Source organism: Phaenicophaeus curvirostris, chromosome 4, assembly GCF_032191515.1.
Source record: "Phaenicophaeus curvirostris isolate KB17595 chromosome 4, BPBGC_Pcur_1.0, whole genome shotgun sequence".
Taxonomy (NCBI): Eukaryota; Metazoa; Chordata; class Aves; order Cuculiformes; family Cuculidae; genus Phaenicophaeus; species Phaenicophaeus curvirostris.
Genome location: NC_091395.1, coordinates 30231832 through 30249369, shown reverse-complemented (window position 1 = coordinate 30249369; position 17538 = coordinate 30231832). Strand labels below are relative to the sequence as shown.

Sequence of the window (17538 nt, the reverse complement as noted above, 5' to 3'; positions counted from 1 at the left end):
TTTTTGTGTGAATCACTGGTTCCAGTCCTTGCTGCTTTTAGAAGCAGTATAATGCACTATTGGCTTGCTCCATTACTGGTTTGCACCAAGAAATTGATAGTGTCCTAGGTTTTACAGGGATTAATTTATCTGAATATTTTAAAGCATTAGTAAAACAAGCACACAATGATAAATATATATCCTTGAAATTGTAAACGTGAATAAGACTGTAAGGGTTTGGGTATTCCACAATGTGAAGCTGTGAGTGGGGCAGTTGGTTTAATAGGAAGGATGAAAGATAGGATGGATAGTATAAAAAAAAATCTGTTGTCTGTAGCAGTAACAACATTTAGAAAAACAGAAAGATGGATAAACGAAAGAATAAAAGGATATCGGCCAACTGGTCTTTATCACAGGGAAGTAGTTGACTCCCTTGTCATAGGTTATATCATCACATCACCACCTGATAAATCCTGTGTAATGAATTGGGCTGAATGCAAGTATTAACTCATGTCAATAACCATGCCACAGAAAGATAACAGGAGCAATTGAAAGTATAGCTATTTGAGGATTTTGTATTATATATCAGCCAATTCCAATAAATTCTATGAAACTTTCCTTCCATATAATAATTTCCTTTGAGTTCCTGACCTAATTGTTAGTTCCCCCCGTGCCCTGATTTACAATTTCAGGCACCTTATATCATCCTTAAATGTAATCTATTGATCCTCGTATATACTGCCAGGAGGCTGATCAAGCATAGATAATTTCTTGATTCAACTTTTTATTCTCTTTCCCTGAAAACTCACAGTATGGCCAGAATAGGGTTTAATATTTGAAGCAGAAAATAATGTCACCATACCCAAGTTATTCTGCTTGTACTGTACTAAAGACTGAGAATCACATCAGTGCCACATAAGTGGCATTCCTTAGATGTACTAGAGCTGGAAAAAAAATCCACTCCAAAATACTTCATGAAATGAGCAAGCATATAAAAATTGGTGTGAATTTACACTAGCAGATACAGCCTGCTTTATTGATATTTCTTTTTTTTCTTAACAATAAAGAATTGAAAGCAACACAGTTAAGCCTAGTGCCTAGAGAAATAAGTTACGAAGGTGGAAACCTCAGTTCAGTTCCCAACTCGATCAGTTTTTCCATATTTTTATGAGTGAAGGCACTTCATATTTCTGGACCTCAGTTTCCCCAACTGTAATATTGCAATTATGTTAGTCCAGCTTTTTGCAAATTGCTTTGGGATCTCTGGGCTGAGTTGTAAACGTAGCACAGAAAATCTCATCTGCCATGACCAGAGAAAGAATGTACAAGCTTAACACCTTCATGAAGCTTTTTAATATGTGTATCAGTCACAAATCTCAGATTACATTTGTTGGAATTCAAAACTTGATTATATTTTGAAATGTTCCTTATTTTTTAGGTGCTGCAATACTGTAATCATCATTGCCTTTAGTGGGAAGATTTCCATGTCTAAAGATTAATCTGTTAAAAAAAAAATTAGTTCCAACAAACCTAACTAATTTTTTAGTTATGAAAAACCTTATTAATTTTATAGCTGACGTTATAGCTGACAAACTTTGTATTGTCTTTGTGTGGATCCAAAATCATCACCTAGACTTTTAGCCTCAGAGTTCTCAGAATTCCATTCAGTATAGGAAAAATTTTGACGTTTTAGTTTTAACATCAAACCCTTCCAGTTTCAGGAAGCCATTTATAAATCTTCATCAATGTGGTCTCACTCTGTGTTATAGATGGACTAAGCAGATGACAAAAATCATTGGAGATGATTAGGCTTTGGTAAAGTTGGTATAGAACAGAGAGAGAAAGCAGCTTTTGTGGAATTCTGATTGTTGTGTTTAGTGTTTCACTTGCATCTTTTCCTTTTTCTCCCTCTTTTAGCTCAAGAACAACAGTTACTTATACACAGCAGCCAGGCTGAAAGCAGCAGAACTGTCAGTGAGAGGACACCAGGAGCTCCTCAGGACCCCAGTGGGCCAGGTCAGCTGTTACAATTACTATCACCTGTAGCCCAGTCACAGTCCATGTGACTGCAAAAACAAATTGAGGAAAATCCCGGTCTTCTGAAGAGACTAGGATGAACAGTTAGAGTTCCTAGCAGTCATTGTTCGGTGGTATGCTTCTCTGATGAAGACAGGCAGAAGAAACTGCATTTAAAGGTACCAGGAGCTTAGCATTTACAGTGTCTTGTGACTAAACTAAACTCAGGAAATTAATTCTGCAGAAACTATTATATTGCTGAGTGAACTAGATGAATTAACAAAAAATTTTAAAAAACCCAACAAAACCAAAACAAATACAGCCAACACCCCCTAACCCCCAAATTTAGGAGTAATACAGGTCAGTATTTGTCATACCAGAAAATGTAGTGATGTTTGTTATTCTACATTTTCTTATAATATATGGTGCTTTATTCAAATTCCAAACAGTGATGCTTCAAGCTTTAGCAAGGACAGCTTAGGTGTTTTGTAAGCTACTTGAAGAGGCTGGAGAACAAGTCTTACGAGGAATGGATGAGGGAACTGGAGCTGTATAGCCTAGAGAAAAGGAGGCTGAGGGGAGACCTTATCACTGTCTACAACTGCCTAAAAGGAGGTTGTAGTGGGGTGGATGTTGGGCTCCTCTCAAGTGATAGGTGATAGAACAAGTTGGAAATGGCCTCAACTTGTGCCACGGGAAGTTCAGATTAGACATTAGAAAAAATTTCCTCACCAAAAGGGTTGTTGGGCACTGGAACAAACTGCCCAGGGAGGCGGTTGAAGTCACCATCCCTGGAGGTGTTTAGAAGACAGGGAGATGAAGTACTCAGGAATATGGTTCAGTAGTGGACAGGTACAGTTGGACTCAATGATCCCAAATGTCTTTTCTAACCAAGCGATTCTGTGATTCCACATGGGATGATCAAATAACTAAGCCACGCAGGGACAGTTTACAGCTTTATATCACAGATGTTTGAGACTGTTTCTTATTACATTATTTTTGTTCTCTCTACTGTGTTTACTTCAACCTATCTAGACAATAAGGTTTTGGAAAATAATGTCAGTGTTTTCTTGCAAGGGTTTGTACAGACGTTGTGAGAGCTAGTTAGTAACAATAATGTTTTTATTCAAATATTGATCTACACTGAGAAGTTACCTTAGGTGACTGCTGCATGAAAAGCTTCTCCATCTTTTTATCTCTAGAATTGTTGAATGTGCTCACTTCCCTTTAGATTTATTTTCAATTACCATCTGTACGACTTAAAAGTTTATCCACACAAAGGTCTCAGAAAATTAAAATTAATTTCATATGTGTTTGTGTAAGTGTTCATGGGAACAGAATTTTATTCATGCCAGGCATGAATATATGAATACACTTACTAAAATGTGAGCAGAAACAATCATGTTTTATCAGACCTTTCTAATTAACCATGAATTGAAATATTACATGTTCCTTATAAATAAAAATGAAAAGGTATTAATGATTTAGGGGTATGAACGTAGTTGACAGACTATACTATATTCCAGTCTTTACCACCCGAAGGTGTATATCCCTTTAAAGGTATAGAGATGTTGGTAATGCAGAATTATCTATAAAGTCTGTATACTCAAAGGAACTGCCAACAATCAACATATTGTATTTAAATAAAAACGAAAGAAATACATGAAACATGCTTGAATAAGGAAGTTGTTTGAAAAAAATTATTCTCTGCTTGTGATATACTCCCCAGCAGTGAGTGAGACTGTGTTTGTTGGGTAAACATTTGGTGGCAAATTGTATGCAAGTTATTAGGTACTGTTATCTACATACTGTCAAATGAGCTTGTACTTGACATTATGAAAAGCCAGAAGATGGGCAAAATTTGAAAGACTGTGAAAGAGACATGTTCCTTGAACTTTCTTAGTACCTTTCTTTTCTTTTGAATCTGTTGATGTTTTGATTATGGATGTTTACACTGGCTTTTTGCATAATCATCAGCTGTTACACACTATGGTGTTATTCACACAGGTGGCCCATATCTGAAAACGTTTTACAGAATGAAAGAACAACACAGATTATAAAATTGGGTCTGTATGTTGCAGCTGTCAATACACTGTTCTGGTGCTGGGATATTCATGCATGTTGGGAGAACAGGATATCAGAATTTAAACTGCCACAGGGTTCTACTGAGATAGTGCACAAGTATGTGCTTGTGTCCACATGTCTTACTTTAAATCATAATAGACAAATAGAAAAATTAGAAAGCATAATCTGGAGAGGGAGAGACTGAATCTGGCATGGAGATATAGAAAAGTATTTTCAAATAGGAGTTAGAAGGCCGTTGCCCTTCAGTGATATTGTGTGAACAACCAAGTTTTCCAGTGCTGGAGGGAGGAGGATGTTGTTTAGTAAAGGAGACAGGACCCATATGAAAAACTGAGCTTGATCAACAGAGTACTGAAAGGTGCCACTTCTCTTAGTAGGAATTTTGCTCTGAAAAATAGCTGTGAAATTTGAATCTCAGAGCTCCATGTTAATGGCTCTTCAGCCTTTAAAAAAATGGGGTCCCTTTAGAATGACAGGTACCTTTTCTGGCTTCCAGCCCTGCAAATGCGACCTGGGGCCAGAACCGACTGCCCTGGTCTGATATTCCATCAGCAGCTGCCAGGACACTACAAGCCAGATTCTGTTTCCAGCTGTCACTGTGCAGCCATGACACTTAAAAACCCCAGATTCGGGTTCATCTATGAACCCCTCAGGTCTTGCCCCTTCAGCAGGAACTGACAGAAACCAAACTGAAGAAAGCTTTGCACCCTGCAGCTTAGTCATCAGATTGGGTGACTATGCACGAGGCAGTAATGAATTCAAATCACTTTCTCATTGTTGCAATTCAACAGGAGCAAAAGTATCCACACCCGTCTGTCTTTCAAAAAGTAGTATTATGATGAAGAGTATTCGGAAGATCCATCGATGGCTTATCTCCACAGTGCTCTTGGGAAGAATTGCCTGACTCAGAACTAGGTGGCTGAGTTATAAATACAATTTTGTGTCTGTGTAAGTAGACACCATGGGCAAAATAAACAGCTGGAGAGGCTAACATCCTAACCTAAAACAGCTAGACTTATTCACCAGGCTCTACCAATTATGAATTTTACAACTAATGTACCTCTACAGGAGAGTATTCTCATGGGTGTTGGCACTCTTCATCTGTGTCGAATGGGTGCATTTCATGAACTTCTATATTTTTCCAAATGTTACTGAATTAGATATGGTATGTTTATTTTTTCACACACTAGAATTTTGAAGAATAAAGTCTAATAAGAAGAATATGCCCTTTTACATATAACTTGCTTTTTTGTTGTTGTAATCTTTAGGTCCCTGTGCTTCAACATGTTTTTGGACTATAACGGTTTACTGCCATAGAAATAGACACTGGTGCCATAATGAAAAGAGCATAAAATCAATAGCAATAATGTAAATTTACACTGATAAGTTTTTGTATGTACTGCTAAAGAATCTCTTGCATGGCGGTTTATTAAGAAATAGGACAGCCTGGATCTTGTAAAGTCGTATATCATGTATTTAATGTAGGCCGTTTAGGCTGAGTTGTTGAAGGAACTGAAGAGACTTTGTACCTTTTCTTACAGGAATTAGAACATTTACTTTTACAGCATCTTCTGAAAATCCTCAACTAAGTCTTATTCTGCCAGCTATGAAACTCAGAGGGCTAACTGAAGTCGTGTGGAGTCTTAATTTGCAAGACCAAGGCCTTCTTTACCACTAAGTACCTTAAAAGCATCCAGCTAGGCCTTTTTATACCTGAAGAGACTACAAGTGTCACAAACAAGTTGGGCAGGTTTTAAAATAAACTTGATTTCACAGTTTTGGCATCTTTTCTTAAGGACAGACTAACGATTATTCCAAAGTCATTAATAATGTTAGCTGTTTTTCTGCCTTGCTGCTGTGTTGAATAAGTCTTTGTTTTGACCCCAGCACTGAAAAGATGATTTATTCCTTCAGACACAAGCCCTGAAATTCTTGAAGTTATGTTATAAATGGTAAGAAAAAAAAATCAATGAGTTTTTGATTGTATTAAAAAAGGTAGACTAAATGAGAGCTAACTGAATACCCTGTAGGGATGCTCTGTGGAGGAAGAATGGCATTATGCTGATTAAAATATGTTAACCATTCAAAATACTCTTGTAGAATTATAAATACTTTATAATGGCTACAGATGCTTCAGTAATTAGTTACTGCTGTGCTGCTGGATGTCACTAATACATGATACATGACAAAAATTAAGATAATTCACTCAAGACTAAAAATTCAGAAACTCTCACCCCACTTCCAGCTAAGGTCTCTCAAGTCAATTATACTATCTTTTTTCCACCCTACAGGTAGTTTTAACACTACCTTTTTTTTTTTTTCTTCTCATTTTGTTCTCTGACCAAGAACTTACAGAAAAGATGAACAAGAAGATTAGCAGTCAGGAGATGAAACTGACTTCTCTACAGAAAAAGGTTGACAGCATTGCTGCTGCACTAAATGATGTGAACAAGATGCTTTCTTCTCTGGAAGGCAAAATCAGTGAAGATAAAGACAGAGACTTCCAGACTTTTCTAAAAGGTAAGAAAAAGGAGTTAATGCAGTCATTCACCAATTAAAGATGCCAGAAAAAAAAATGCTAAAAGCATTCATAAACTGTCCTATTCTATTACTTAACACTTATAGGAAAGTGCATTTTTAGTTTCAGTTCATAATAGAGGGTTTTGTTTATTTCAACATTTGTTATGGTGTCTTTTATAGTGACAAAAAATTTACATTCTTGGGTACATCATCTACATTGTAACTTAAGCCACCATTGAGGCATTTCCAGTTACTGAGAGCTTTTACAGATATTCTTATCTCTATTTTTTATTGCTGAGTCTAAGTAATATTCTTTAATACATAATTAACATATGCAAGGAAAATGTATAAGAAATTCTGTGGTGGTTGTGTTTATAGCATGACAAACATCCTGCTGGATAATTTGCCTCCGATCATATCAAGCTACTTTTGATAAACATCTGTACTGACATTTTTTAGATACGAAAGACACAGCCAGGGATCAGGAGGTTGGGCAGACCTTTGCCAGCAGAATTATGCATCCATTTTTTTGAATCCTTCAGCAAAATCTGTTTGCTATCCACATAGATGTGGTGCTTAACAAACATGGGGACTGAAGGTTTTGTTTCCTTGATATGCAATGTATTTCTCATTTTTCAGGATTTTTCCCTCAAACTGTTTGTATTATACACTTATCCTGGTTTCAGCTGGGCTTCCCAGTGGCTGCTGTATTTTGGATTTAGTGTGAGAATAATGTTGATAGCACATATTGTTTTAGTTGTTGCCAGGTAATATTTATGCTTGTCTGAGACAATTAGTTTTCTTCCAAGTAGCTGCTGCTTTTTAACTTTAGTATAAGAATGTGGAAAATACATTGGTTTTTTTAGTTGTTAAGAAATCAAGGATTTTCCATTTTCCCATGTTTTATTAGTGTACAGCCAGGCCAGCTAACCCAAACTGGCCGATGGAATATTCCATGCCTTAACATTTTGCTCAGTATAAAATGGGAATTAAGCTGCGATGCGGGTAAGCAATCTAGGTTCTGTGTCCAGTGTTCTTCTTGCTGTGATCTCTGCACTAGCTATGATCTCTGCACTCGCTGCCTGTCACTGCACTCACTGGAATCACTGCTCAGGACAGGTTAATCATTGGACAGTGATCAGGTGTATTTTTTTATCATTATCATCTCTCCTTTTATTGTTCTTTTAAAACTGTCTTTATCTCAACCCAAGAGTTTTCCTTTTCTTTCTTGATTCTGTTGTCCACCCCACTGGGAGATGAGAACAGTTGTGTACTGTTTAGCTGCCATCTGGGGCTAAAGCATGGTAATGCTTTAGAATCCAAAGGACTTTTCTATTGTTTAAAAATACAACAAGAGAACTAGAGATCCATAAATTGAGATAAAACTAAATGAAACAGTAAGTGCTTTTGTATTCCCCTTGAATTTACTAAATGTGGTCCCGTTTCTTGTAGTTTCAGTCTTCCTGTGTCTCCTGAGTTGCTCGTGTTACATGCTAGGTGGCTGTCTTGTACTCTGGATCAAGTTTATCCCATCTCTTGCTCAGTGACCTGTTTTAACCTCTCTACATATTGCTAGATGGTATTCTTGACCCTTGGGCATACAGTTAATTTGTCTTCGAATATTTCCCATTTCCCTTCTGGTTTCTCTTCATTCTTTTTTATCTTCCACTCATTCTAGCTGTCATTTTTATACTATTCCAAGAGGTCTTTTTGCTGCATCCTATTCTCTGGCATCTCCATTCCCTATCTATATTTAAGGGCCCAAGACCTAATTGAAATGTGCGGTAGAAAAAACCCATTATTTCACACTTCTCTGCAAATGTGTTTTAAGCCTTAATTGTTTTTACCTGCAGTGCTCTTTATTTTACCTGCTTAGATTAAATCTCCATTTGCTGGCCCCTTTTTGATTTATGTTCTCAATCTGTCTACTACTCAAGTAAATCTAATGAAAATGTTGCTATCAACTACTTTCCTTGACTCTAATTGTGGGCACTCCAATACAGGTTGTTCTTGGCTTGTACACAGGTAAACAGCAGGAATGAAAGGAGCTGGGCAGAGAGAACGAGGTTTTCTGTTGGCTTGTATGTGTAGTGTCGAAGGGCAAATGCAGTTTCTCTGCAGGGAATATCTGTCAGTCATATCCCAAGTGGGCAAAGAGCATCCTAGAGGCAGCAGGAGCTGAAAGGAGTTTCCATGCTGCCCTATTGATGTACAGCGTAGACAGAGCAGATTTGCTAAAGGTTACTTGCAGAAACTCACTTGAAGCAAGACACAACTTTCTGCACTATCACTACCATCCTGAAGCAACGTGCTTTCAAAGGACAGTTAAGTTTGTAGTTGCTTCATGCTATTCAGACTTCTCTCTTCATCCCCTACTTTTCCATTTCTTTCTATAGTGCCCTGGTCCTTTGTTCATCATAAATCATTAATCATTAATCATAATTCATTTGCTTTTTTCTGATCACAGAAATTCTGTTGGCTGCCCAGCTTTGTACTGGGGTTTGATGGGAGTGAGGTCTCTTTCTGTGAACAAAGGATTTAATACAGTTTACAAAGTCCTGATATCTTGGTTTCATCTGTAAATATTCTTTGGTTCTACAGAACTGTCATCTGTTGAAACAGGGCAACACTCACTGAAGTAACTGATATGCCTCTCTAACTAGAGTACTGAAACCTGTCGTGGATTTTCCAAGTTGTTTCCAGTACTCAAGCCACTGTTTCTAGTTTATCCTTAGAAAAGTGTTCTCCCTTTAATTTAATAAACTGCTATTCTTTCTTCCTGCTTTCACGCCACATTGGGCCTTTTTATAGACTCCCTTCCTCTTCATTATTAAAAAGTACACTCCTTTAAAAATGAACTTGATGATGGAGTGTTAACCACTTCCAAGTCAGAAATGCCATTTGCAGCTCGATATATAGCCTTAACTCAGTCTCCTGTGAGCATATATTTATTTTGCAAATTATTCTTCAAATAAATGAAACTGCAAAGGGAATATATGTTGACACAAAGTAATTACTCACTTTAGATTTCAGCTAGGGAGTTAAAACTAAAATGTATAGTTTCATAAAAAGTACAAGCAATCTTTAATGTTCACAGGGGGTTTGGACCTTTCCATTCCAAAATGAGCATCAGAGAACTTGAGTTACACCTATGAGTGTGCTCATGTGTATTCTCAGCTCAGGCTTAAGAATATGCTCAGTTGTCACCTACAACACAGGTTTAAGTCTAGTCTTTTTGGTGAGAAACATGCTCCCACAGCCCCTGGTGAGTTTTGGAACAGCACTTGCTTATCAGGTACCTAGCTGTCCTAGACAGCAAGAAGAGAAACCCAAGGCTATCTGTTTAATCAAGTTCTACCAACCTGAAATCAGCCAATCTGTTATCCAGATTTGTTGCTTAGATGAAGAAATTTAATTAATTCCTCAGAAAAAGTGTAGAGCAATCTTGTTTCTTTCCATGGCCATTAAACTTTTCTTCACAGGCCATTATGCCTTTTAAAGCACAGAATTTTTTCAACATCATAAAATAATCTGACCACATCACCAGTTACAGTGGTTTCTCTACGTGTCTGTTATTTTACTCTGCATTCATATCTTGGTTCTTCCTTTCAGCTGCCAGGACAACCTTATTCTCAGGCACCTTATCTTACTGTTTTTTCTTCACTGAAGTTCACTGACAAAGCTCTGTGTGTAAGTGCGCACATTCATGTGAACATCCATGCGTATACAACAGCCTAGTCATTTACTTGCTGTTCAGGTAGTAAAAAGTAAAGTAATAAAGACAATCTCAGTGTTATCCCTTTGGTTTTTTTTATACTTTGTCAAAAATTTCTGTTATATCTGTGATCCTGGTTGACAGTAAGTGAGTTTATTGCTTAGGGAATATCATGCTATATTTCTGAAGTGACTCTTTTCTAGGCTAGAATATTATACCTGCCTTGAAAGAAACCAGTCTGAACAAGTGACATGTTTCTCCAAGTATCAGAGGTGTTTACTATCCCTTTTACCTGACATAATGAAGACTGAGACTCATTTATAGTTCTCAAAAAGAAAATATTATCAACTGCTTTGTTTCTGTTTCCAGCTGGAAACACATGTGTAATTCAAATATATCTCCTGAACAGAAAAAGCGCTGTGCTTCTCTATGGCTTGCTGAACAAAACCATTCTTTTGGCAGATATATTTTTATGTTATTCACAGGAGAATTCTCACACATTCACCTGTGTCTGGTGCTTTTCAGAATCGGTGTTCCTAGGTCCTATAAGGAGTTGTAGCATGCAAGATTAACTAAAGTTCTGTATCTTTGAAATGTGTGCCTTTCACAGCAGTTGTCATGTTACTGCCTTCAGATATTCAATAAGGTTATTCTGTTTGTTTTGCTTCTTTCTCACTATAGTGTGTTGTATTATTACTTACCACATACAATATAATAGGAAGGTAATAATCTATGCTGTCTCTTCTTGACCATAGTGATGATAAAGCAGGTGTGTTTTCATAACTTTCCCTGGGGAGAAAGGACATATTATTTTCATATAAGCAAGCCACAAAAGCACACAGTTGTCCTCATTTCAGTGCTCAGAAACAGCTTAGCTAGGAGATCAGAGAAGATACCACATATGCGGAGTCTGAGTTTGCCCTTTCAAAATCATAGCAAAACTCCTATTGATTTCAGTAGAAACAGGGACATGTCTTCAAACACTATTAGCTATCCTCTACATCCCTAAGCTATAAATTTTGCTATATGGGTGAGTAAATTTGGGTGGGGGTGTGTGTGTTTCACTTGTGCACAGCACTGTGTTTTCTCACATTGTGGAAAAATTTAGATGTCACTAACACAATTGGTTTGATTATTTCCCTATTTCTCCTTTTTTTCCCCAAAGGTCTGAAATCAAGAAGTATTAATGAAGTAATCAAAGACATTGTCAGAGAACAGTTAAAAGCATTTCAAGTTGAAATGCAAGGGAGCGTGGCTCAAATTTTCAAGATTGTGTCTAGTTTGTCAGATGATCTTGAAAACACAAAAGAATTAGTCAAGCATCTGAATGAAACACAACAAAAATTTGCCCAGGAGATGGGCAGTGGGCCAACAAAGCTTGATATTCTGGAGCTAAAGAGTCATATGGTGCAGATGAAAGAGGAAATGACCCTTACTTGTGACGGACCTATGAAAGCTTTCCAGGAAAAGCAGAAATCGTTGGAAGACAACTTGGAGCATCAACAGTTGAGAAGTGTCATTTATTATGAATCTTTAAATAGGACTCTTACTGAAATTAAAGATGCTCATGAACAGCTGTTATCAGCTGAACAGTCTTCAAGCCAAAACATCCCTTCAGCAGATAAAGACAGAGAGTACAATGTTACAGAGTTCATGTTCACACTGCATGAGAAAGTTAAGAAGCAAGGAATGATGGTGCTGCAGATCTATGATGACTTAAGTGTCCAAGACAGCAAGATTAGCAATCTCAGTGTTGCACTGGAAATTCACAGAGACTCTGTTCTGAGAGTCTGCAATGACATGTTGTCAGAGAGCAGAAGAAATTTCCAAACACAGCTGACAGCAACCCAAGAGAATGTGCTTGTCCTAAACAAAAGTCTCTCTGACCTGGTCCTTCCATTGGACAGTAAAGTGGACAAAATGAATGAGCAAATTAATGATTTGTGCTACGATATGGAGATCTTGCAGCCCTTGATTGAACAAGGAGTACCTTTCAGTCTGACTTCAGAGTATGAACAACAAATCCAAGCTGAAGCGATTAATGAGAAGATTAAAAACCTCACGACTGTCATTAACAGAATGAGTTCTGCAATTAAGGAGCTTTCCAAAACTCAAGAAGGACTTATAAATGAATCTCAAGCTTATCAGGAACTGTTTGAGAATCGTATTAATGAATGCTCCATGGAAATAGAAGATGGATTAAACAAGACCATGATAGTAATAAACAGTGCTATTGATTCTATTCAAGATAACTATGTACTGAAAGACACACTACATGTTCTAAGAAATGAGACTGAAGTCTGCTGTGGCAGAGCTGAGAAGCTGCACAGCCTCCTAGCTTTCATTCCCCAGTTCCAACAGTTGAATGAATCCCTCCAGACACTGCTCATTGGTAACAAGTACGTATCCACTTCAAAAGTGGCTCAGTCTCTTTCTGATCTTCCATATGAAGAGTCTGACAAAATTATCCTGCACAATTTCAGAAGATTTTTCTATATTTTAAATGAAACATCATCAAAAGTGGACAATCAGCAAGAAGTTATTAGCCGCCTGGAGGAAAAACTGTTTGATTCTGTGGAGGAATCAAAGGACCATGAGATTCGCCTTCTGAGTGTAGAGTCAAAAATGTCCAAGTTTTTGGCAAACAACTGTGTCTCACTGAAAAATGCCAAAGCTACTTCCTCAGAGAAAGAACAACTGGTCTCGCTTCAGCTCCAGACACTGAGTTCCAGGATCAGAGCCCTGGAAGCAAAGTCAATCCACTTCTCAAACAGTATTCCACTTCTGAACAAAACTGCTCATGAAGCCTGGGGGTTGTGTCAGGATACCAATCACAGCATCCAAAACCTGAATGCAAGTATACCTGTGCTAATTAAACTTGCTCAGCCAGATGTCCCCCTGCTGCAAAGAGGCTTCAAAGAGCTCATTGAATCTGTGCTTGAAGTAAAAGCAGGAACTATCTTGACCAATTTAACCCAGCATATTGACATATTGGTGGCAAGTGCAATGAACAACTTCACCAAATTTCAGAAGCAGGTGCAACCATTTATAAAGAAACCAGCCCCAGTGAAAAAAGGAGCAGCAAATGTCACCATGAACCTGGCAAGCCGAAGTCAGAGAAACACGGATAACACTATAGATCCAGGTAACATATTTTATTCTATTAAAAATTAGAGCCTTTATTATAAAGGTTTATGTAACCATTGTGATGAACTGATGTAACAGAACTTGACTGAGGATGAAAAAAAAGTCCAAAGACTGCCATAAAGAGCGTTTCAAGGGAACTTGAGATTACTACGTGCTCTGGCTTTCTAGAGATTTTTTTTTTTTTGAGGAAACTCTGCACTAAGGCTTCAAGAAGCTCCATTTAATTTTCCTTAATAAATTCACATCTGATCAGTTTAAGACACATGTGCGTGCACACACACTTGGCTGAGAGCATGACCTTTCAAATGTAACTGACAATTTAGATAAAATTTAAACTGCAATAATTTTGTGCCTGCGTCTCAATTAGCAATTTTGGAGAAGAAAACATACAAACTGGGAGAGAAATCTGGAGTTGCATCAGTACTTTCCAGTGTCAATGGAGATGGAAAGTGTCAAAAACCTGAAGAAAGTGAATACACTAAATAACTGTAGCTTTTGCCAGCATCTTCAGTTTTTCATTGAGATTATTAGTGCAGTTACAATTACAACACTGTGTACTTGCAGGATCAGGAGCCCAGCCAATAAAGTAGGTTTGACTCAAGTCCATCTGGAGAACAGTTCAGCTGAATAGGAGCTGCATTCTTAAAAAGGACACTTTGAGTGTGATTCTCTTCTGAACTTAAATAAGAGTGTTTTCACGTGGCATGAATTTATAGGGATGAATTCACAGACATACAAACTCTGAATTAGGTCTCTTGGAATCATATTTGAGTGAAAATCAACAGCACAAGGTAATGTTATATGGAAATACCATTTCATAGAAAATACAGAAAATGAAGAGTGGTTAAGTGCCTAAAAATCCCGAGAGGATACTAATTCACATTAAAATAAGTGAGACAAATTCCTGAATGACTGATAGATATTCAGATACTTTTGAATACCTGGACTTAATTAATTTCTGTAAAGCATTCTCAAAGTTGTGAACATTTCTGAAATTATATTTAGCCCCTTTTGTGAAGAGGTGTAGGGGTAGTAAGAGCTACCACTTCTGTTCATGTGCTAAAATCAGGAGTCAACCTCCCTTCTTTCCCTCTCCCTTTCCACACTTCTTTCCTTGCTTTCCAGCCATCCCTTCTTTGTCTTCTCCTGTCCTCGGTACAGCACTTTTCATTAATCACTGGAAAGGACCCTTTCTAAACCCCAATCCCATTAATAGATGGGCTTCTGTGGAGAGCCATTCCTACTGAAGGATTTTGGTCTTTGGATACCTTTTCAGTTAGAGAGGACACACAACTTTACCAACAGGCTGTCACACTTAAGAATGCACTGAGATTTTTCAAATTCTTACTACAAAGTAATTTGATATTTTGATATTAAAAATGGTGATTATTTCTCAGTAATTTCTGAGTTTGCCTGTTCCTGCCACTGCACGGTTTGCAGTTCAGGTATTCCATGTTCACAATTAAAACAACGAGAAAATGAGACAGGATACCTTTGATCCCTCTTGAGTGTTCTACTTTATCAGAAAATGTTACCAGGGCTACCTGCCTAGAGCACAGCAAACTGCCACCTGCTCTGTTTTTCATGCCCCATTAATTAATGAACATTTTTCCTATTTATTATTTATCTCATGCTGAATTTTAACAAATAACTTCCTTGATAATTGTTGGATGTATGCACACTCTTACAGAAAGTGCAGATCTTTGCAAATGTTAAAAAACCATAGTTTTAAGCAAGGTTTCTACATAATTATATTTATGCAGACTTTTCCATTGAGCTTTTGCACTCAATGATATTTCATGCCTAGCAAAGTCATACATTGTATTTGTGTAAGTTAAAGAAGTAACAACTACAATTTTCTGCCTGGGTAGCTTTTTTACTTCTCCGGGAAATGTTTTTCTCTCTAAGTTCCAGAAGAACATGCAGAGATGTGTGCTGAAGTTTCTAGAAGAAATCCTAAGGCATGATTGGCTAATCATAAGAAGTATTCAAGCTTGGATCAACTTTTTCAATTAAAAAAAGATTAGAATAAATTTCTACAAAGATGTGAATAACAATTCCCATTGATTCCAATATGTTCAATATTTGATCCTACTCTAACAGACTGGGATTTTCGTTGGCTTTAATGGGTTCAGGATTTGGCCTTGAGATACTACTTTCCTCAGTAGTCAGTGAAATAACGTGGCTTTGCATTATTTATGCAGGGACTTACTGGTTTGGAAATTCCCGTGCTGTAGAATGAACAAAGAAAATATTTATGTCAGCCAGGGCTGCAATACTTGTATGAGGGACAAAAAATCTAACACTTTTCCTGTTATTGACTGTACTGGCAACCTGGGATGAATAAAAAGTGATGGTCTTAAGACAGCTATATGTAGCTAACATAGGGGACATGACAGCCTTTAAAGAAAAATTTACAGTAAACTCTTTATTAGTCCTGGGTATGGATTATGCCTAGTCCTACTTTCCAATACACTGTTCTACTGCAGAATCGTGTGATGAAGCATGAGGGCAGCTTAGCTCAGTTTCCATTTTCCCATTGCCATTTAGTGCTATTAGAAAACCTAGAAGTGGCTGTGCTTTTCAAAGGCGAATGCATTCTCTTGTTGCCTGTCTTGCACTAGTTGTGGGTTTGTTTTGTGCAGATTATGCCACCCTTCCATGACCATGAATAACTGTGAATGCAGCTATGTTGTATAATGTTGTTCATAAAACAGTGCATCCATGTGTGAGTGGTAACTTCTTTTCATTCTCATTTTCTCTGTCTTATTTCTGATTCTGTTTCCACATGATTTCTGACTCCTCACAGAAACGCAAGCCTCCTTTGTTGCTTTATCATTCAAACCTGCAGTGAAATAAAAATAAACCTATTTAAATATTTTGCATCTTGCATTTTATTTGCACAAGTTGATAGTTGTTCTAGTTGTTCGATGAAATATACTTCAATTTTGCATATTTACTCTTTAGGCTAATGCACAGAGGAAACTGTGTTGTTGTTCTTAATTTAGTGATCCTGAAATCATCACACTGGAAGTATTAGATACCTCTGCTTAACAGAGAAGCAGAGTTGTCAGAGTCCAAGTAGATCAGATGAATTTTAACAATCTGCCCTTATCTAAAACTGGAGACCACAGCTCAGGCACCTCTCCTCTTTGCTTTTTGCCCAAGAGCACTGCAGGTTAGTCTTTGTGCTTTTTTTGCACTGCCTTACACAGCATTTATACCCAGATTCCCTGTCAGAACCTAGTGCGCTGTTAGCCTTACCTGCCCTGAGCATCCTTACCTAGCCTCTGCCCACAGGCCTGGAATTCCTGTTTCAGTTCAAGCCAAAATCCCAGGCTTTTTGAGTCACGCTGGGCTATGAAAACCCAGGTTTCCACGATCAACCTGCCATGCTGTTCTTGTCACCTCTCCTGGTGAGGCACTAGCCCTGCTCTCACCCTCTGTTTTCCTGGCTGTTGGCCCAGATGGGGCTGCCCCTCTTCCAGTGCTCCCTGACACTCCTCACATCTAGGCTACTGAGGATGCTCATCGCTTTTACCACTGCCAGACTGAAAGTGCTAAGCTAGAGATGATTAGTAATTGTAGACTGACCACCAGTGTGACCCTGTGCAAGCAGAGTGGTTTAGTAGCTTCCCAGTCTCTTTTAGTCTCCTAGGGCTTCTCAAGGGACAGTTACTGATAACTAAATATTGAGAAAATTTTGGTAAGTTACTTCCTGTTCAGACATTCCCAAATTGAACCCCTGGAGTCACTTCTTTCCATAAGGAGACCATTAAACTGCCAAGTATTTGATTTCCTTCTAAACAACCTCCGAATAGATACTGACAGAGCTCCATTATTTTCTTGAAGATTTATTTGTACAGCATTAGAAATCTATTTCCCAAAAGAGCTTCTGGCTGCTTGCCCTCCTGAAGAGTAGCAAACCTCAGCATTAACTGGCTCTCCTCAATGCTATCATACTGAGCGTAAACAGAAACTGCATTCAGTTTATATTCTGCTATTAATAGCTACAATTTAAGCTTTCAATTTAATTTATAGAGTGTCTCTTTTACTCATCTACACTATTAAGTTGT

The 17538-nt window shown here is 37.7% G+C and overlaps 1 protein-coding gene across 2 annotated transcripts in view; it reads left to right on the top strand.

The window, feature by feature from the left end:
- Window positions 1-17538, top strand: part of MMRN1 (multimerin 1) — a 47543-nt gene that overhangs the window by 25458 nt on the left and 4547 nt on the right. Inside the window, exons 4-6 of one of the 2 annotated variants that reach the window (XM_069855627.1) lie at window positions 1897-1995; window positions 6436-6600; window positions 11481-13460. In XM_069855627.1, the coding sequence (XP_069711728.1) occupies window positions 1897-1995; window positions 6436-6600; window positions 11481-13460 (2244 nt within the window). Of the gene's footprint in view, window positions 1-1896; window positions 1996-6426; window positions 6601-11480; window positions 13461-17538 lie in introns of both variants that reach the window. The other variant, XM_069855626.1, reaches the window with a different exon arrangement.